Source organism: Triticum dicoccoides, chromosome 7A (assembly GCF_002162155.2).
Source record: "Triticum dicoccoides isolate Atlit2015 ecotype Zavitan chromosome 7A, WEW_v2.0, whole genome shotgun sequence".
NCBI classification, from domain to species: domain Eukaryota; kingdom Viridiplantae; phylum Streptophyta; class Magnoliopsida; order Poales; family Poaceae; genus Triticum; species Triticum dicoccoides.
Window position 1 is genome coordinate 642,903,568 of NC_041392.1, and position 20,274 is coordinate 642,923,841.

Genomic DNA, 20,274 nt, shown 5'->3' on the forward strand with positions numbered 1-20,274 from the left:
GTGGTTCGGCAACCTGCAGCTGTGTCGGGAGGATGGCGGCGCCGCTGGTTTGGGAGCTGAAGCCGTGTGGCGAGGATGGCGGTGGCGGAGGAGGAAGAGGGCGCCGGCGGCTTTCGGTCACATGGGTCCAATGTGCCGAAAAGGAGAGCAAGGAGACGGCAGCACCTTCTTCCTATCTTCACCTAGGTAACCTTTGTGTAGTTTTTGGGTGATGTATGATTTCTTCCTTCTAAAAGATGCATGGTAATGTGCGAAAGCTTAATCTGAAACTAATTAAACGGACGAGTGCTTTAATTTGCTAGATGTACGTGCTTCAGTTGTAGGAGATGCATGCCTTTTATGTTCATGTCATTATTTTTCTTTTGTCAATTTAGAATTTTCAGAGTTTACATTTGACAATATCTTCTCCTGCCATTGCCATATGGCTATATGATTATAACTCATGTATGATTACAGAGTGCTAGCTACCTTTTAAACATGGAAGCTCAGGAAAAAGCATGTAAACAAAGACAGGAAGCTTACCTGTTCGATTCAGCAGATTTGATTTGCTCTATTCATTAAGATCTTTCTTTGTTGCAGGAGAACTTAGAGATGTAACATCAACGTGGTGGGCATAGATCAGAAAGGCAAGTTGTTGTCAAAGGAAATCTTCACCTAGGTAAAGGTAACCTCAATAGCCTCTCTTAAATTTTGCAACAAGCATCCGTTGTTGCAGCATGGAGCTCTAGAGTAGTTAGTCTAGACTCAACTCTAGAGTAGTTAGTCTAGATTCAACTGAGTTACAAGTGCACCTTTGTCCAGTTATTGCAACCTTTTTTTGGAAGATTTTAGACTTGCTATCATGTGTTAAGTTATGCCCTGGCTAAATTTTGTCGTTCGTTCCCGTTCTCGGGTGCTGTCCGGTGGGTCAGTTGCGCTCTTCAACGCCTTCGTCTTTGTTGTCTCCTACACCATTGCCTACACCCTCACCCACTACGACGGCCCCTGCAGCAAGGTAACAGGTCTCTGCCTCGTCCGATCTCCTTCGCCAGTTTATATGCAGATGGACGGTCGCACGAACAAAAAGACAATGGTGTACGGGAACCTCTTTTATTTCGTTTCCAGTTTCACTTTTTTTAGAACATTTCCAGTTTCACTGTCTCTCTTTTTTACTTGGCTGGACTAAAGCAAAGTAGCAACATTTACGTAAACAGAACTAGGTGTTTTCTGCTTTCTTGTTCCTCCATTGTCTTCTGCTCGTGTGTTTCCTTCACTCGTATCTCCAAAAGCAATTTACCGCCCCTCCAATTCCATGGAAACTAATGGTGGATCTTATCTACCACCAGTAAAAATCAAACCCCAATACTAACTGGTGACCATAATTTCCATTTTCCCCTTCTATAAGCCCCATATCAATCTCATTTCTGAACCTTGATCATGGGCTTGACCAACAAAATATATGTTACATGCCTACAAAATGTACCATCGTAAACTTCTTTCCCATATAAATATAATGGTATACTTTTTCCGTACAATATATACTTTGTTGTTCAAATCGAGGCTTTCTACCTATCGTCAGTCCTGCACCAAGGGCTAGGCTAGCAAAGTTACATCCTTTTGATGTTCTTACCTTGGCATGATGCAAGGCAAAACCAAATGGGATAGGTTACTTATTGGCCATATTTACTTTGGTTATTAGTTGAGCACATGAGCATCTTTCCGTTGTTGTTTGCCTTTCCATTGTTAAGATGCTGGAGGAGGCTAACCGTGCTACCGATGATAACACACTTCTTGCTCTGGGTTTGTTTACTGGCCACATATGGCATCATAATTAGATGCATTAGTATTTTATTGCTGCCAAATGTCATCGGTACTAATTCTGAATTATTCTAGTCCAGTTCGAGGCCGGCCGCAACCACGACATTGACGGCATCCATAACAATCACGGATCCTTCGACATCTGGATCGACCGCTGCTCCGTCGTCGACTACGACGACGAGCTCATCGACATCATGCGCCAGAGCATCGACATCGCTTGTCTCCAGGTCGTCCCTTCTCTGTTATTTGTCCCTGCTACTAAGTCACTCACATGCTTGGTTTCTCTCAACAAGTATCGTTGATTACATGGGATCACTGTATTGTGCTGATGAAAATAAACGTGTGTGTATGTGATTGCATTTTTTTGCATGATTGATATATGATGGTTGCTCACAATGTACACTGGTATGCATGCATTCTCCACGAACTTAGATTGGCACTCTCTTTTAGACCAGCTCTTCATTCTTGTATTTAAGTTGGTACTAAATCTGGAAGAGGTTTATTGTAGGTTGATGTCTTTTCCATCTCATATTTTTCATCCATGTAATATGAACAAATGCACACGATATAGACAAGAATCTTTTCATGAGCTTCACCAGCCATTTTACAGAATATACAATGCTGTTTTCTTATGCATTTTAATTATATTTACAGCTGTAAGTTTGTGATGATACAAATGAAAGTTGCATACAGAGTTTCTTATTTATACTATTGTTCTATCCATGCTTAACATATAAAAATTTCTGTTATGTTCATACTACTTAACAGTCAGTAGTTTAGTCATCTTACAAAAGTAGGCTGTACATACTCAAATCATCAACTGGACACCAGAAATATTGACTTCTCTTTGCTCTTTCGTCAGCCATTTTACTTGAGCATTCATAAATTTGGGTCCTCAAGACGTGTAGTCAATAACAGTACTTTGCTATCACCATTAATATCATTAATATCCATAGAACACGCTCTTATCTTCCATATCACACAACAATTTCTGTCCATGTAAATAACTTGCTTTCTTCTACCAGTATTTTCAGTTTAATAACTATACTTGAAGAGAACCTGCTGGACTACATTGATCGAAACAATGATATACACTCATGGTCAGACTTGCAAACGGCCATGTGCTCGCCGAATGTCGCATCATGCTAGGAACTGATAAGAGGGCCACTATAACCACCAACTGGTCTGAGTTTCGTCGCTGCGTCAACATTCACGAAAGAGACATCTGTGCATTTTGTTTCAGGATCACTTCAAAGTGCCGCCTTGTTGTCACCGTGCACTGCCTCTAGATGCACCATCGAAGACGCTACAACCCCTGTGTCAATATAATCTAATATAATGTAGCACTAAGTATTCCTAATTATGCTATATCCTGTGATAACTTATGGTTTGCTTTTGGGCCCTCTTATCACATGCTTTTCAAGATGCTAAACCTATGTTGTTGCTTATGTTAAGTGCACTATTGTCAGTCAGATGTTTCATGTTCAGATTCATAATGGGCTTTCTTTATAGAGTATACATTTCTATTTCGGCTGCTAAGTTTCTTAATTAAAGCAATCATTCCAAACGGTAATTAGAATAGAAAAGAGAGTTAAAGGGGCAAGTACAACCAAGCACCGCCAAACTCCCCCTCAAGAGGTGCGCCACGGGCGCGCCCCAACACCGTATGCTAGAATGTGGATGCTGTGAGAAGCTCGACATGGTGTTGTGCCTGTTCGGTGTCTTGCTGTTCTAAGCCGGGATGTTCCTGAACCTCCTCAGGTGGGAAAGGCAGGGTAAGATGCGGTGGCGAGGAAGTGCACAGGGAAGGGTCGGCCAACCGGCTGGCGGGAGCCGGCCGGAAACACGCTAGGATGAACTAGTAATCATGCAGGACGTTGTGATTTTGTCTAGGAGAAAACAATTTGTCTCTAATTAATTACCAAAGCGGGAGATGCTACGCGTCCGCCGGCGAATAATATAAAAAGATCCGCTGCATCGGTGACCATTGGATGGAGCTGCCGATGACGTCCGATCTACCTATGTGACAAGTCATTTTTGCAACAAGTGTGTTGTTTTGGTATTTTCTGTAGCTGAGGTCTTGTTACAGATTTTTTTTACAACAGAGGTCTTGTTGCGGATTTTTTTTGCAATAGAGGTCTTGTTGCAGAATCATTTTTATGAGTTTTTCTGCAATAGAGGTCTCATTGTAGAAATTTTTCGCAACAAAGGTCCTATCGCAGAATAATTTTTACAAGGTTTTTTGCAACTGAGGGATCGAACGATGTTGCCTCGCACATGTGGTCATCGTTGCTTGCTATCGCCATAGGCAAGCAGTGCATGGTCCCAAGGTGTACACGCAACCATGATCCAACAGGCCAGTGGATCACGATCTGACGGCCGCACGAGCGGCGGATGCGGCGAGAAGATCAGTCGGTTGTTTGGAAGATTTTTCCATTGCCAAATAAATCAGAGGATTAAGTGGATGGACGAGAATTCCCTTTACAAGTTTTTAGGGGGAGGGGGGTAGTTAAGTTCTCTCAAAACCCCCTAAAAAGTGAGATGTGAGTTTTAATCTATAGCATAGATCTGTTTCGAAAATCATGTTTCATGTGTCTTGTTTATTAAGGATTCAGGTTTCTTATGTTTGTTTGATTCTTCCTGCCTTACATCTAAAGATAATCTTCAGATGTCCAGTGCTTCAGTTGATGGGCCACTCGTGTTTATCATCCTGATGTGGTGATCATGATTTCGCGGGCATACATACATAACACCATATGTAGTGATGAATGTGTTTTGTATTTTCTTTTTCAGCTCAAACAAGGCCTTTCATTTTGTCGGTTATCTAAATGATGAATTGATGAAACAAGCAATGTGTCAAAGTTATTTATCAGTTATCACAGGTGCTTTATTACAGAAAGTGCAGATATTAAAGTTGTTTTTTTGCGAGGGAGATCTTAAAGGTGTTGCTATGCTGAATTTTAATATTTTTGAAGTGGAAGAAAAGTCTGAAAATATATTGCGGCAATCGAATATGTAGCCAAATGTTCTAAATGAATTTTGCTTGCATAAGAAAGAAACTATAGCGTTATTCCACAAAGAAATGGTTATACTATATGATATACCCCATTGCACCTAATTGATGTGTTTATTTTAGACTATCGGGAGGGCAAATGCCCCCCCCCCCTTCCCCGGCTAGTTCCATGTTAGTTAAATGAAACCTAATTGATGTATGTCATGCTATTACTATTTTTTAATCAAGGTACCTAAGGTATTCTCTTTCTAAGTTATTTTGAAAAAGTGATGACGTGAATAGGTGTTATGGCCATGTAACAAATTCTCACACCTTACATAGATTTAGCTTCTTTATACTAGAGTAACATAAACTTTGATGAATTACATTAAAGCAAGGAGTACATCATGAGGAAGGGACATACCTTCGCAGCCATCCATAATGTAAGGATTGCCTCGATCTGGGCACTAACACTTTTATCCTCGTCCAAATGATAGTTTCGTGCAGCTTCGACCTTCACATGCGTAGCTTGCAGCATTCAGTTTAGCACTTGCACAGGTTGGTCTATGACAGCCATGTCAAAGGTTGCCGCTAGGACATATTATGGTTCTATCCGAGCTAAATAAATGTGATCTATCAAAAAAGTGCACCCATATGCTGACAAGAAAAGCTTGACATCTGAGACTAGGTACATGTTAGGGCGGCGGGCAAGTGTGAGCCCAAAGCCTTGCATGCCACCGAGACGAATCTGGCAGCAGTCCAACTCATTAGAGCATGTTTGTCCCACGCTTGCCTTCTGAATATGCACACACGTACATGAGTAGGAACCAGTCAGATTGGTGGTGTTATATTTGAATAAGTAGGCCACGATGCCACAACCAACAACGTAGAGAATGTTGTTAGCACCGATGGTGAGACCCGGAGGGGCATTCCAGGACAGGTTGTAGGTGCGCGCACCTACTCCCATGGTGCTGAAATAGATGAACGCTTCAATTAAATTGAAGCTGTTACACAGGCCAAAGATCTGGGTTGGAGTTTTAGTGTGTTTAAAGAAGAGCTTGTGAGCATGATGGGTAGTGTTTTGAGTAGTATGATGAGTGGTGCTGGCGCAGGTGAGTTTGGAACCTTCTCAAAAACAGCCATGTCCTACCCCGATGGGATAGATGATGCTTACTCCACCGTAGCTTGAGGGATAGTGGGCCTGTGCTGTAGCGAAAGGGACACGCAAAAGTCCGCCCTTCCGGCATTGGCGGAGCTAGGTAGAAACTGCTGAGGGGGGGGGGGCAAGGCTAAAACATGAGTGTTTGAGGTTGTAAAATGCTAAACAAAAGTCTCATCTAAGTCCTCCCCCAAAAAATTCTTCACAATTTGGTACAAAGTTGGACCGGGGGGGCACATGCCCCCCGCCCCCCCGGCTTGTATATAGCTCCACCACTGCCCTCTGGAGAACTCGGATGCTTGGGGCAGCATGGCTACTGCAAGGCACAAAGTGGCATGTCACTTGTCATCGTGATTGGTCCTGTGGTTTGTTTCAGGATTTTGTTGTGGCTATTTCAGGGTTTGCTTTGGCTGCAGTGTTTCAGAGTTGAAGCTATGTGGCATCTCGTTGGCCTATGGAGGCAAATTCAGGAAGCTAACATCAACCTCTCAAGCAGGGCTCATGACATGATTTGTTGGAAATTTGAGAGCTCCAAAGATTACTCCGCTCGGTCGGCCTATCATCTGTTGTTTCAAGTAGTGCCAAGATCTGGGTTCAAGCACATGTTCTAGGAGCCGCAGCTAGCAAGATCAAGATCAGGGTTCAAGCACATGTTCTAGGAGCCGTGGGATCCTCCACCAGAACCGACTGTGCTGCAATGATCGCCTACAACGCATGGGCTGGCCAAAATCTTACTTCTGCTATACCTGCGAAACTTGGAGTGCTCATGCCATCTTCTTTGGAATTGCTTGGTGGCTCTTGCGGTTTGGTCCAAGATTACCCAGCGGAAAGGTTGTGTCTCCTTAAACCTGCATACAAATTTGCAGTGGAAGGAACGCACATCTGAGGTGGTGCAGGACATTGATATGTCTCCAACGTGTCTATAATTTTTTATTGTTCCATGCTATTATATTATCTGTTTTGGATATTTTATATGCATTAATATGCTATTTTATATTATTTTTGGTACTAACTTATTAACCTAGTGCCCAGTGCCAGTTTCTGTTTTCCCCTTGTTTTTGACTTCTATAGAAAAGGAATACCAAACGGAGTCCAAACGGAATAAAAATTTACGGTGATATTTCTTGGACCAGAAGAAGCCCACGAGACATGGAGAGGAGGCCAGAAGACCTATGAGGCGGCGACAAGCCGTGGGGGTGCGCCCCAGGGGGCACCAATTGGGCTTGTGGGCCCCTTGTAGACCTTCCAACTCTAATCTTCGCACTATAAATCCTCAAATATCTCCCTACACCAGAAGGCACACCAAAAATACTTTCCGCCGCCGCAAGCTTCTGTTCCGATGAGATCCCATCTAGCGGCCTTCTCCGGCACTCCGCCGGAGGGGGGTGGTCGATCACGGAGGGCCTCTACAGCAACCTTGCTGCCCTTTCCAATGATGTGTGAGTAGTTTACCACGGACCTAAGGGTCCATATATACCTAGTACCTAGATGGCTTCTTGTGACGCCCCGAGACCGATGCGCCAGGTGTCTTCCAGTTATTCGTTGTCTTGCCATGTCATTTGCTTGCGTGTCACATCTTGCCATGTCATCATGTGCATTGCATCATCATGTTTTCAAAACTTGCATCCGTCCCGACCTCCCCGTTCTTTCCGTTGTCCGTTCTGAGCCCAGACACACTTGCACGCGCCCGTGGCACGTCCGAGATAGTATTTTATAAGTGGCCGGAAAATGTTCTCAGAATGGGATGAAAGTTGGTGTGCGATGTTGTTTTGTTGTAGGTAGGACGCCTGCCAAGTTTCATCGCATTTGGAGTTCGTTTGATGCCCCAACATTTAACTATAGCGACAGTATAGTCGGTCAAAACGTCGGACGTTTCTGGTCTCCGGAAACGGTTGCCGGGTTGCTTTCCTCCTCTTTCTTCTCAGTCCAACCACACACTTGACCTTGTCCGTCAAACCCTCTTTGCACAGTGCATCGACCCCCTCGCGCGTCCGAAACCTGTCCCGAACCCGACCCGGACTGTCGCTACCGTAATGTCCGGATCATCCCCAAACATCTATAAAATATCTCCATTTTTATTTTTGGACTTCCTACCTATTTGTTTGTCGACTGTCCGATTACGATCGGAGAGTTATTCTAGCCCCTTTCTAAATTTCATTTGCTTTATACAGTAGACTAACCCATACCTATTCTAGTCAAACCCTAGTCCGAGGAGCTGTCCCATCCTTTCCATCCGCCGCCACCTCCTCATTTTCCTCTCCCGCCAGATCCAACCAGCGGCCCGAACCATCTCCCTTGATTTCCGCCGCCACCCAACCAGTGCATCCCTCCCGATCCACCAACCACAACCCCTGCGCCGTGCTCCTCCCTCGCCGTAGCAGCAGTGCAGCCCCGAGCACCTCCTCAACCTCCTCGCGCCGCTGCTTGTCAACTCTGCCTTACCGGAGCGCGTTGCCAGGCCGCACGTCTCGCGCCCTGCTCTCCTCTCTCTTTTTCCTCTCTCCATCTCACCGTCCCTCTCTCTCTAATATCTCCGCTCTCTCTTCCTTTGCCCACAGGAACGCCATGGCCTCCCCGTCGTTCCAGCGCTACCATCACCCCGTGTCCCTGAGCACCTCGTCGCCGCTGCCAAACGCCTACTGCCGACCAGCAACATCAGCTCCTCGCGCCCTGTTTCCCTTCCATCTCCTGATGTTCGTCTTCCCCTGCTCTTTCTCATCTCTCTCTCTCTATTCATGAGCACAGGAGGAGTGGAGCATCGCACCGCCGCCCTCGGTCATTGCCACCCGCCGTTGTTCTTCATCGGATCCGGCATCCCCGGCCATGGATCCGCTCCTTCTCCGCCCTCCCGTGAAGCCCTGACGCGCCAGATCCCACCAGTGCGTCGCCACCCGCCGTCCCCTGCCTCGCCATCCCGTGCAGCGGCCTCTGCTTCCTCTTCATAGAGCAGGAGCTCGCTCATCTCGCCCGCTCGACTTGACCGTGCCACATTAGCGCCAGGCCCCCGCAGCATGCACCAGCCCAGTTCGGCCACTTCCTCCACCAGATCCTTCGGCCTCACCTCTCGGCCCAGATCCGCCAGCCCAAGCCGGCCTATTGGCCCAATGTGAGCTTCCACCTAGCCCTTGGACCGTGAAGTGTTGGGCCAGCCTGCAGATTTGGCCCGCTTGTGTTTTTTTCTTCTGCGAATTTAAAATTTAATCCTGAGACAGTAGTTTTACAGAAAAGTCCCTAGACTTCATGCATTTAATAAGTCCACAACCGTGCATCGGATTAAAATGATTTATATATGAAAAATGCTTAGAATTTTGTGTAGATTCATAACATCCAACTTTCATGCATGTTAAAAATGTTTAAATTGCTGTTTGTTTAAATTTGTTCAAATGCCATGATAAAATGCTTTAATTCATAACTTAAAAACCGTAGCTCCAAACTTAATAAACTTTATATGTAAATGGGGTAGAAAAATGCATAGTTTATCATGGTGGTTTTACTTTGCATGTTTAATAACTCTAAAATTGTGTATAGGGAAGAACAATACCAAATCCATATTTTGCACATGAGGATTTTTCTGAAATTGTTGTTGTTGTTTCCGGCCTCATTTAAACTTGACTAGATAGTTAGTTTAATTACATTTCACCCCTTGCCATGCTAACCAACATTTAATATTGTTGAGTACTTAAACGGGAGAGAACTAAATAATTGTTGTGGTGTTTCGTCAAGATGCAACTCGTTGTATATTGAGCTCCACTTAACTTGTAGTTTTGCTTGTGCACTTTGCCATGCCATGCCTCTTTAAATCGGACATGCATCATACTTGGTTGTGCATCATGCCATGCTTATGTGATGGTTGTTTACTATGTTGTTTGCTTCTTTCCGGAGTTGCTTCTTCGGGTTGGTTCCGATAACGTCGCGTTTGTGAGGATCCATTCGACTACGGCCGTTTGTCTTCTTCATGGACTCGTTCTTCTTCCTTGCAGGATTTCCGACAAGATGACCATACCCTCGAAATCACTTCTATCTTTGCTTGCTAGTTGCTCGCTCTATTGCTATGCTGCGATACCTACCACTTGCTATATCATTGCTCCCATGTTGCCATGTCAAGCCTATAACCCACCTTTTCCTAGCAAACCGTTGTTTGGCTATGTTATCGCTTTGCTCAGCCCCTCTTATAGCGTTGATAGTTGCAGGTGAAGTTGAAGTTTGTTCCATGTTGGAACATGGATATGTTGGGATATCACAATATATTTTATTTACTTTAATGCATCTATATACTTGGTAAAGGGTGGAAGGCTCGGCCTTATGCCTGGTGTTTTGTTCCACTCTTGCCGCCCTAGTTTTCGTCATACTGGTGTTATGTTCCTTGATTTTGCGTTCCTTACGCGGCTGGGGGAATGGGACCCCCTTGACAGTTCGCTTTGAATAAAACTCCTCCAGCAAGGCCCAACCTTGGTTTTACCATTTTCCACCTAAACCTTTTTACCTCGGGTTTCAAGAGCCCGAGGGTCATCTTTATTTTAACCCCCCCGGGCCAGTGCTCCTCTGAGTGTTGGTCCAACCTATCAGCAACCGGTGGCCACCAGGGGCAACTCTTGGTTGGCCTACCGGAATCTTGGACAATCCGGTGTGCCCTGAGAACAAGATATGTGCAGCTCCTATCGGGATTTGTCGGCACATTCGGGCGGCTTTGCTGGTTGAGGGAGTCCTGGATTAGGGGGTGTCCGGATGGCCGGACTATACCTTCAGCCGGACTCCAGGACTATGAAGATACAAGATTGAAGACTTCGTCCCGTGTCCGGAAGGGACTTTCATTGGCGTGGAAGGCAAGCTTGGTGATACGGATATTCAGATCTCCTACCATTGTAACCGACTCTATGTAACCCTAACCGTATCCAGTGTCTATATAAACCGGAGGGTTTTAGTCCGTAGGACAACATACACATCTACAATCATACCATAGGCTAGCTTCTAGGGTTTAGCCTCTCTGATCTCGTGGTAGATCAACTCTTGTAATACCCATACCATCAATATTAATCAAGCAGGACGTAGGGTTTTACCTCCATCGAGAGGGCCCGAACCTGGGTAAAACTTCGTGTCCCCTACCTCCTGTTACCATCCGGCCTAGACGCACAGTTCGGGACCCCCTACCCGAGATCCGCCGGTTTTGACACCGACATTGGTGCTTTCATTGAGGGTTCCTCTGTGCCGTCGCCGTCAGGCCCGATGGCTCCTACGATCTTCAACAGCGATGCAGTCCAGGGTGAAACCTTCCTCCCCGGCCAGATCTTCGTCTTCGGCGGCTTCGCACTGTGGGCCAATTCACTTGGCCATCTGGAGCAGGTCGAAAGCTATGCCCCTGGCCGTCAGGTCAGATTCGGAAGTTTTAACTACACGGCTGACATCCGCGGGGACTTGATCTTCGACGGATTTGAGCCACTGCCGAGTGCGCCGCACTGTCCCGACGAGCATGATCTAGCTCTGCCGCCGAACAGTGCCCTGGAGGCCGCACCCGCATCGGCTCCGGTCTCTAATTTGGAGCCAACTGCGCCGATCGAGGATGGGCGGTTGGACGCCACCTCGGGGGCTGCGATCCCAACGGCGATTGAGCCGAACACCAGCCCCGCACTCCGCGAGACTCATGACTCCAAGGAGCCGGACTCCTTTCCAGACTCCGAACCCTCCGCGCCCCGGCCTATCGAATCCGATTGGGCGCCGATCATGGAGTTCACTGCCACGGACATCTTTCAGCACTCGCCTTTTGGCGATATTCTGAAGTCACTGAAGTCTCTCTCTTTATCAGGAGAGCCCTGGCCGGACTACGGCCAGCGAGGTTGGGATTCAGACGATAAAGAAATTCAAAGCCCACCCACCACCCACTTTGTAGCCACTGTCGACGACTTAACCGACATGCTCGACTTCGACTATGAAGACATCGATGGTATGAACGCCAGTGAAGGAGATAATGAAGAACCAGCGCCTACTAGGCCCTGGAAAGCCACCTCGTCGTATGACATATTGAAAGTGCGTTATATCGACTAGAGGGGGGGTGAATAGGCGATTTTTATGAAAGTCTTCAAAACGTGAGAGTTATGAAGACAAACAGCAAAGATTATGCCTATCACTATGCAGCGGAAGTTAGATTACACTAGGCCAGCCATGGTCATGTATTCAATAGAGTGAAAGCACAATGACAAACAGCTTCAGTGTAATAAAGATCAGGTAGGAAGAAGTTATGAAGCCAAACAGATCATACATTCACGTTGTGAAGACAAGAGATAAAGCAAGCATGCAATGGCTTCATAATGAGTAATAGTAAGAAAAGGAAGTGAAGATGAAACCAGTGACTCGTTGAAGACAATGATATGTTGGACCAGTTCCAGTTGCTGTGACAACTGTACGTCTGGTTGGAGCGGCGAGGTATTTAAACCTTAGGACACACAGTCCCGGACACCCAGTCCTGAACACACAGTTCAGGACACCAAGTCCTCACCGTATTCTCCTTGAGCTAAGGTCACTTAGTCCTCGCCCAATCACTCAGGTAAGTCTTCAAGGTAGACTCCCAAACCTTCACAAGCTTCGTTCACTGGCAATCCACAATGTCTCTTGGATGCTCTGAATGCGATGCCTAACCGTCTGGAGGATTCACAGTCCTCAAGTGTAATAAGTCTTCAGATCACACAGACAAGAAGACCTAAGTGATGCCCAATTTGCTCTGGCTCTGGGTGGTTAGGGCTTTTCTCCTCACTACGAATTTTCTCTCAAAGGCTTCGAGGTGGGTTGCTCTCAAACAACAAAAGCCGTGCACTGAAATCTGAGCAGCCAACCGTTTATGGTGTTGGGGGTGGGCTATTTATAGCCACTTGGCAACCCGACCTGATTTGTCTGAAATGACCCTGGGTCACTAAGGAACCGACACGTGTCTCAATGGTCAGATTTTAAACTCTCATTGCAACTTTACTTGGGCTACAAGCAAAGCTGACTTGTCCGGCTCTGGACAAGATTCGCTCTCATTGTCTTCACTCGAAGACATAGGTTTTTAGTTTGGGCATCACTTCAGTCATTCTAACTGGTTCTCCTGGACCCCACTTAACAGTACGGTGGTTCCTATGACTCAACACAAAAGAAAAGGAACTATGAAAGATCTAAGTCTTCGAGCTCCATATGCTTCATAACGTGTCTTCTTTTGTCATAGTCTTCAAAGTGAATATTTTCATGTACCACCTTTGTCTTCAATGTCTTCATACATTTTTAGGGGTCATCTCTGGTAGTAAAACTGAATCAATGAGGGACTTCTACCTGTATTATCCTGCAATTCTCACAAACACATTAGTCCCTCAACTAGGTTTGTCGTCAATACTCCAAAACCAACTAGGGGTGGCACTAGATGCACTTACAATCTCCCCCTTTTTGGTGATTGATGACAAACTAGTTGAAGTTTTCAACGGGGAATATAGTCTGTGAAATTGTAAAGGAATTGTCTTCATAAGTTGCAAGGGCTCCCCCTGAAGATGTGCATATAAGTTAATTTGCTTTTGGAATGCAAATGCACATGGCAGGTTGTACTTGTGGAGATCCACTTCAGCTTATGATGACAATCCACTATGCATGTGAAAGTATATGAAGATAATGACATGCATAATGGAAAATGGACATCTGCAGAATGAGATAAGTGCGGAATTTATCATCGCACATGCGGAATTTATCTTCGCAAACAGAGTGGCAACCAAGTAGCAGACGACCATCGAGTTTTAGTGTTTACAACTCAAAGAACCAAATGAAGCAAAAACAAGAGTTGTAAACACGAAGCAAAATATAACAAAACATAAGGCACCCGCCCATATTGACCCGCTTGAAGACTATAAACATCATGTGCTTCTCCCCCTTTTGTCAGTAATGACCAAAAAGGTTTGAAGACATAGAGTTTTCTACGCGTTCCCAGGCGCAGCAGGGTCGGTGGAGTTGTTTGGCGGTGCAGAAGAGCTTGGAGGTGCTGAAGCAGGTGGCGGTGATGTAGCATCGTCTTCTTCATCAATGATTCTGGCACTGACCGTGGCAGCAGATGAAGAAAACTCAGAGTCTTCAAGTGATGGTGTGTTGCGCATCACAGCCCTTCTAGGAGGTGTGGTCTCAATCTTGAAGCGCTCTGTGAAGCCATCATCTTCAAGTTCAGCTTCAGTGCATATCATTGAGAGCCCTTTCCATGTACGACGGCACGTTTCATGTGTAACGAAAGCATTCTTGGTGGCTAGGTTTCGAAGACGATTGACATCCACCAAGAGGCTCTTCATCTGACGCTTTAGCCAGTCGTGATGCCTATCTTGCTTTTGGTGAAGGGCCACAAGAAGCTCTCGGTTAGTGAGAACACGAGTGCGCTTCTTGGGTCTTGAAGCAGGTGCACTATCAGTGGCTTCAGTTGAAGCAGGGTGTGGCGCACGTGTAGTGCCAGCCAACGGATATACCCTGGATATGGCTTCAACACCTTCAACATTTTGTGTGAAGCTCTGGTGTTCTGCATTCTGAAGACTTATCGGTTGCTTGGCAGGCTCAGGATATATTGCTTCAGCAGAGGTATCCACATCTGGCAAGAAGATCCGATGGTTTCGGGCAGAGGGCTGATACGAGATCGCAGAGTGCAGTTTGATCAGCCTCATCACCCAAGGAGCATAGAACTTCAAACCAAATAATTCTGAGCCTGACGTTGCAAGTTGGCGTATGAAGAAATCCTGGGCGTTGAACCATTTGCCATGAAGGATACAGAATATCATAGTCTTCATTGCACCTTCGATCTTGGCATTTGGAGAGTGCCCTTTAATGGGCCAGAGAGTCCGCCGGATGATGTGATATATGGTCCTGGGCAGGAACTCAAAGTCTTCAATGAAGAACTCTGTTGGATAAGGTGCATCCTGAGGCAATGGCTTCATCATTGAGAGCATCTGACTCATATTTGGTTCAGGCCTCTGCAATATGCTCTCAATAGCTTCAACATGTAGTTGACAACCTTCCTCGTAGTATTCGCCAGGAGTGGGCAGGCCGGTGAGCTCAATGATATCAAATGCATTGGCTTCATGATGGACATTTCCGGTCATCCACTCCAGTACCCAAGTCTTCGGATCTCTGTTGTATCCTTTAATGTGGAGGGTGGCATAGAACTGAAGCAGAAGCTCTTCATTCCAGTGCTCTTCATCTGTGACAAACGGCAGCAGACCCACTTGCCTGAAGCAATCCAAGGCTTCCTCAAGACATGGCAGACCAGCAATGGCTTCAACCTCAAGGCGCTTGTGTGGAAAGATGCGACCTTGGTTGTATATGATGCATGAATAATAGCTGCACTGAGAATAGCTCCAGAACCTGTCTGATACAATCCTTTCCCTTGAATAGGGGTTCTTGGAGCTATTGAAAAATGTATTGTCTGCCTTGAAGCTGTTAATATCAAAGGAGCCAGGTGCTGATGCAGGACCTGGAAACCTTGGAAGCCTTGGAACTGGCTTCTGGACATGAGGCCTGTGCTCAATATGATAATCAAACTGTGGACCTGCAGCAGACTCAGGGACTGAATTGTCTGGCTCAGTAGCTTCACTGTCCGCTGAAGCATTTGGTGGGGCGGGCTCCACATTGGCTTCAGTGTTTGTGGTGGCAGCCGCAACATTTTCTTCCTCCGCTTGTGTAGTTGGAGGGACAACCTCAGGCACGTTCTCCTGGAGAACTGCATCTTGATGGAGCGGGGGAGTGGGTTCTGGTGGTGCTTCTTCATTGTCTTCGGCTGATGCAGCCGAAATTTCTGCAGTATGGACTTGAGGCCGTGGACCTTTGCGAAGCCTACGGAACGCAGACGACGCTTGTGGGGTCAGAGTGGGCTGGACCTCAAAGTCCTCTTCCTCCTGAGGGCGATCTGCCCATGACTCATCTTGTGCCATTGGCGTCAGAGGATGACCAATACTGATGAGTTCGCTTGTTTCAAGCTGAGGAAGGGCTGCATCATCTTGTACATTGTCTTGATGACCAATGTCTTCAGCAGCTATTGGGTCGGCTGCTGGTATGTCTTCAGGTTCAGGAGGCTCTGTGGAAGCAGGCTCATGAACTGTCAATTGGCGTTCTGCATTGGGGTGAACCATGGAGATAGGTTCAACTATCAAGGGCTCTGTGGGAGCAGCCCGAGATCTCTTGATCTTGCGCTTCTTTTTGCTGGGGGCAGTAGGAGAGGCTTCAATGCTCTTCCTTTTTCTGGCTTCAGCCTCTGCAGTTCTTGTCTTCTTTAGCCCTGAAGCTGTTGACCGGCTCTTTGGCTTCGAGCCAGTCGTTGCAGTGGGGAAGACAATTTGAACCGCTTCTTGCCTAGGTGCCTCTGGTTCATTCATAGCAGGCTTCTTCTTCTTCTTCGCGGCCATCTTGGGGTCGATGCCAGGACGCCCAAGTGGCTTGCGCTTTTCAGCCTCGTTGTAGGCTTGAACACATCTTTCTGCCAAAGACTTCATCCGCTCACGTGAGCCCTGAGCTTCTGCATGCTTCTTCAGAAAATGTTCTTTGAGCTCATGCAGCATGGTTTTGAAGCTCTTCACTTCCTGCACGCTGAGCTTGGCCATGTGCTTCTTGAACTGAGCCTTTTCATGATCAATTTTCTGCTTTAGCTCAACTATGCGCTGAGCAATGGCAAGTTCTGAAGCAATTGCGCCTTGGAAGGCGACGCTGAGACCGACAGGCAGCTGCAGATCTTCGAAGCTTATGTCTGGGGAGGCAAACCATTCGTCGATGAAGTTGTGGATGATGGCGACATCAAAGAGAGGCAAATTGTTGAAGATTTCAGCTTCTTCTTTACTCTTGATAAGCTGCTCTAGAGCATCATCTCCAAGATCTTCATCGCTAGATAGATCAACGGCTTCGCTGCGCAGAGTGGCAGCAGCAGTGAGCTCTTTTCCTGTTTGTTGCTGGGGCTCCTTTTCCTTCTGGGGCTTGGAGACGCGGGATACGTCTTCAGACCGCACACTGACTTCAGGAGGTGCAGTTTTCAATGGCTTCGCCCTTGAGATTTTTGAGGCAGGGGCCGGCTTTGAAGCTTTTGGTTTCTTCGTCTGCTTTGGCTTCGGCACAGCAGGAGCTTCATCAGACTCAGAGTCAGCTGGAGGGTCATTTACAGCAGTCCCTTGGACTAAGATGTGAGTGATCAGGCCCTCAAGATTGGCAAACGGACCGATGACATTGGGTTCCGCGTCACGTGTGCCATCTGCCCTTGGTGCGGAGGGACCAGGGTTGAAGTCTAACCCAAATTTCTTCTTGTTTAGCTTCGCTGACTGTTGGGCAAACTGAAAGTTGCGTTTGAAGAGATTGTCGTCACGACACCAGAGAAGTGACAATGGATGCGCATCATCAGGCTGTGGTCCTCGGACCATGCATGGGTAGAAGCCTTGAGCAATGGCTTCACCTCTGGTCTTGGGTATGAGATTCTTGTAAAGGATGTCCCCCCATGGCTTCTTGATGGCACTTTTCTCAGCATACTCTTCGGTGACGAAGCGGTATTTGAACCACTATTCTGCCCAATAGCGTCGAATCCATTGGATTCGGGTCTTGCACTGCCCATAGCTCTCTTCTGGATCTGTTTTGTACATTTCTGCCAAGTCTTCAGGCAGATCCTTGGAAGTTCCCTCACGTCTCTGTCTGCCCCCCTTTCTTGCTGCTGCTTCTGAAGCCATGAACTTTAACTTGAAAGGCTTCAAGACTTTCAAAGGCTTCAAAGGCTTTCTTTTTCTGGACCAACAGGAACTGGCTTCAGGAGAGTTTATGTGATGCTGTAGGAATTCTGCAAATGAATGCAGACTATGAGAACTGAAGGATTCTCCCACGGACATGTACCTGTGACAGCATTAAGGTGCGAGGGAAGGGGAAGAGGTCATATGCATTCTCAGAAGGTTTTGAAGATTAATCAGTTTAGAAGACATTGACCTCATCGTGCGAAGACATTCACTCATGGATAAGAAGTTGGTTCCAGATTTGTATGAACCCACAGATCAGTACAAGTGAGGAATCTAACTACTTTATGAAGCACAAGTGAATATACTAGGCAAGTTATGAGATGCAGCGAGAGATCTAACTAGTGTGAAGAGAAACTTCTTATGGTAGAAAGTGACAAAACCATGAGATCAAAAGAGGCTGTAAAAAGAAGTTTTATTTACCACACTGGAACTGCTAGACGGAAGGGAGTTGATGCCGAGCAGTTCAGTCCTCCGTGCCCTAACTTGGCGACGGAAAACACCTACGGCGACGGCGGAGAGGACGATGTCCGCGGTCGGCGTGAGGACGGCGTTGGAGAGGTTGCGGCAGCGAAGCGCTTCGTCTCCGGCGTCGTCGAGTGCTAGCGGTGGCGCTAGGGTTCTTGCGAGGGTGGAAGAAGGAGATAATGACTGCGGTAATTGTGAATTTATAGGCTCAGGGGCGGCAGTGTGCTATTACACAGGTGCCCCTGGCGGTTCGCATTTGGGGAACGTGTGGCCAGTTAGCGGAAGTTTGGGGTTTGTTCCATGTCCCATGCACGCCTAAATTGTCGGGCGGTCATTCCTGCTTCTCCGGATTTTATGTGGAGGAATGAGCATTAAAAACGGACTTTATGGTTGTCTCTATATCTTCAGCTGACAAGGACACAGTGAAGACATTCGACAGTTTCAACAGAATACATATGACTTAGAGAGAGATAGAGTTTGAGATAGAAAGCATAGAGAGATTAGGGTCCGATCACATTCACTTAGTTCAAAAGATTCAACCAAGAAGACATAGCTATAAGTGAATGCTGTAGAGGACAGAACACTAGTATATATATATCTATATAATCAACGTAGTGAAGATAATCATGAAGACATGTTGAGTTCGAAGCCAAACCAAATGTGAAGATATTTCAAGGTAATGCCATGAGTGAAACACTTCAAAATTGAACGTTTGGTGGTGGCGTTACCCACCGTATAGGAAGTATTAGACCCAGACACGGCGCACAATTATCGTGGCGCTCCAAAGTCAAATTCCACATTAATGTATTCACACTTAGAATGTATGTCTTCATTGATTGAAGATATACTTTACTTTGTGTGTTGCACATCTAAGTCATCATATGCATAAGTGTTAGGATGTGTGCCTGATCACAGGACATTTGAGGATTCCAGGATATTTAGCTCACACCGTAACTTGCAAAACCTCTTCTCATCCAAGGGCTTGGTGAAGATATCTGCCAATTGTTCTTCAGTGTTGACGTGTATGATATCAATGTCTTCCTTCACAACATGATCTCTGAGAAAGTGATGACGAATTTCAATGTGCTTTGTCTTCGAGTGCTGAACTGGGTTGTTGGCAATCTTGATGGCGCTTTCGTTGTCGCAGTAAAGTGGCACTTGCTTCAGATAAATGCCATAGTCCTTGAGTGTTTGCTTCATCCACAGAAGTTGAGCGCAGCAAGATCCAACAGCAATGTATTTAGATTCAGCAGTGGAGAGAGATACACAGTTCTGCTTCTTTGAAGACCAACATACAAGTGATCGTCCCAGAAAATGACATGTGCCTGATGTAGACTTGCGATCAACTTTGTCACCAGCATAATCAGCATCCGAAAATCCAACCAAATCAAACTCTGAGCCCTTGGGATACCATAATCCTAGAGTTGGGGTGTGAGCCAAATATCGAAGAATTCGCTTCACAGCTAAGTGATGCGACTCCTTTGATGCCGCTTGAAATCGAGCACACATGCAAACACCAAGCATAATATCTGGCCTAGATGCACATAAATAAAGCAAATACCCAATCATGGAGCGGTATACCTTTTGATCGAACTCTTTACCATTGTCGTCAGGACCTAGATGATGTTTGGCTGGCATTGGTGTTGTGAAGCCTTTGCAGTCTTGCATACCGAACTTCTTCAGGCAATCTTTGAGATACTTCTCTTGAGATATGAAGATGCCAATGCGTTGTTGTCGTATTTGAAGACCAAGGAAGAACTTCAGCTCCCCCATCATGGACATCTGATATTGCTCTTGCATCATATATCCAAACTCTTCACTGTACTTCTGATTGGTGCAGCCGAAGATAATGTCATCCACATATATTTGGCACACAAACAGTTCACCATCATATGTCTTCGTGAAGAGAGTGGGATCCAGGGAGCCAGGTATGAAGCCTTTGCTCTTTAGGAAGTATTTGAGTGTGTCATACCAGGCCCTAGGGGCTTGTTTGAGGCCATACAGTGCCTTGTTGAGCTTGTATACCATGTAAGGATGTTTTGGATTTTCAAAGCCAGGCGGTTGTGCAACATACACTTCTTCTTCAATCTTGCCATTGAGAAAGGCACTTTTCACAT

General features: G+C 46.2%; 1 protein-coding gene across 3 annotated transcripts; it reads left to right on the forward strand.

The window, feature by feature from the left end:
• Positions 1 to 81: 81 nt before the first annotated feature.
• LOC119331896 lies at positions 82 to 3,267 on the forward strand. Of its 3 annotated transcripts, XR_005160700.1 has the most exons (4): positions 82 to 186; positions 580 to 664; positions 912 to 994; positions 1,878 to 3,267. XR_005160700.1 is itself a non-coding variant. In XM_037605075.1 (3 exons), the coding sequence occupies exons 1-3, from the start codon at positions 854 to 856 to the stop codon at positions 2,847 to 2,849; spliced, it is 315 nt and encodes a 104-aa protein (XP_037460972.1). In that variant the 5' UTR covers positions 852 to 853; the 3' UTR covers positions 2,850 to 3,267. The 3 variants fall into 3 exon arrangements, 2 of the variants coding, with proteins under 2 accessions (XP_037460972.1, XP_037460971.1); XM_037605075.1 differs by lacking the exons at positions 82 to 186; positions 580 to 664 and having other exon boundaries at positions 852 to 994; positions 1,878 to 2,024; positions 2,823 to 3,267; XM_037605074.1 differs by lacking the exons at positions 82 to 186; positions 580 to 664 and having other exon boundaries at positions 852 to 994.
• Positions 3,268 to 20,274: the final 17,007 nt, after the last annotated feature.

Bases quoted from the DNA above. Each gene is read 5' to 3' on its own strand.
- LOC119331896 (XM_037605074.1), top strand. From the start codon at position 854: ATGCCCTGGCTAAATTTTGTCGTTCGTTCCCGTTCTCGGGTGCTGTCC. The intron at 995-1,877 runs GTAACAGGTCTC...ATTCTAGTCCAG, and splicing joins ACGACGGCCCCTGCAGCAAG to TTCGAGGCCGGCCGCAACCA.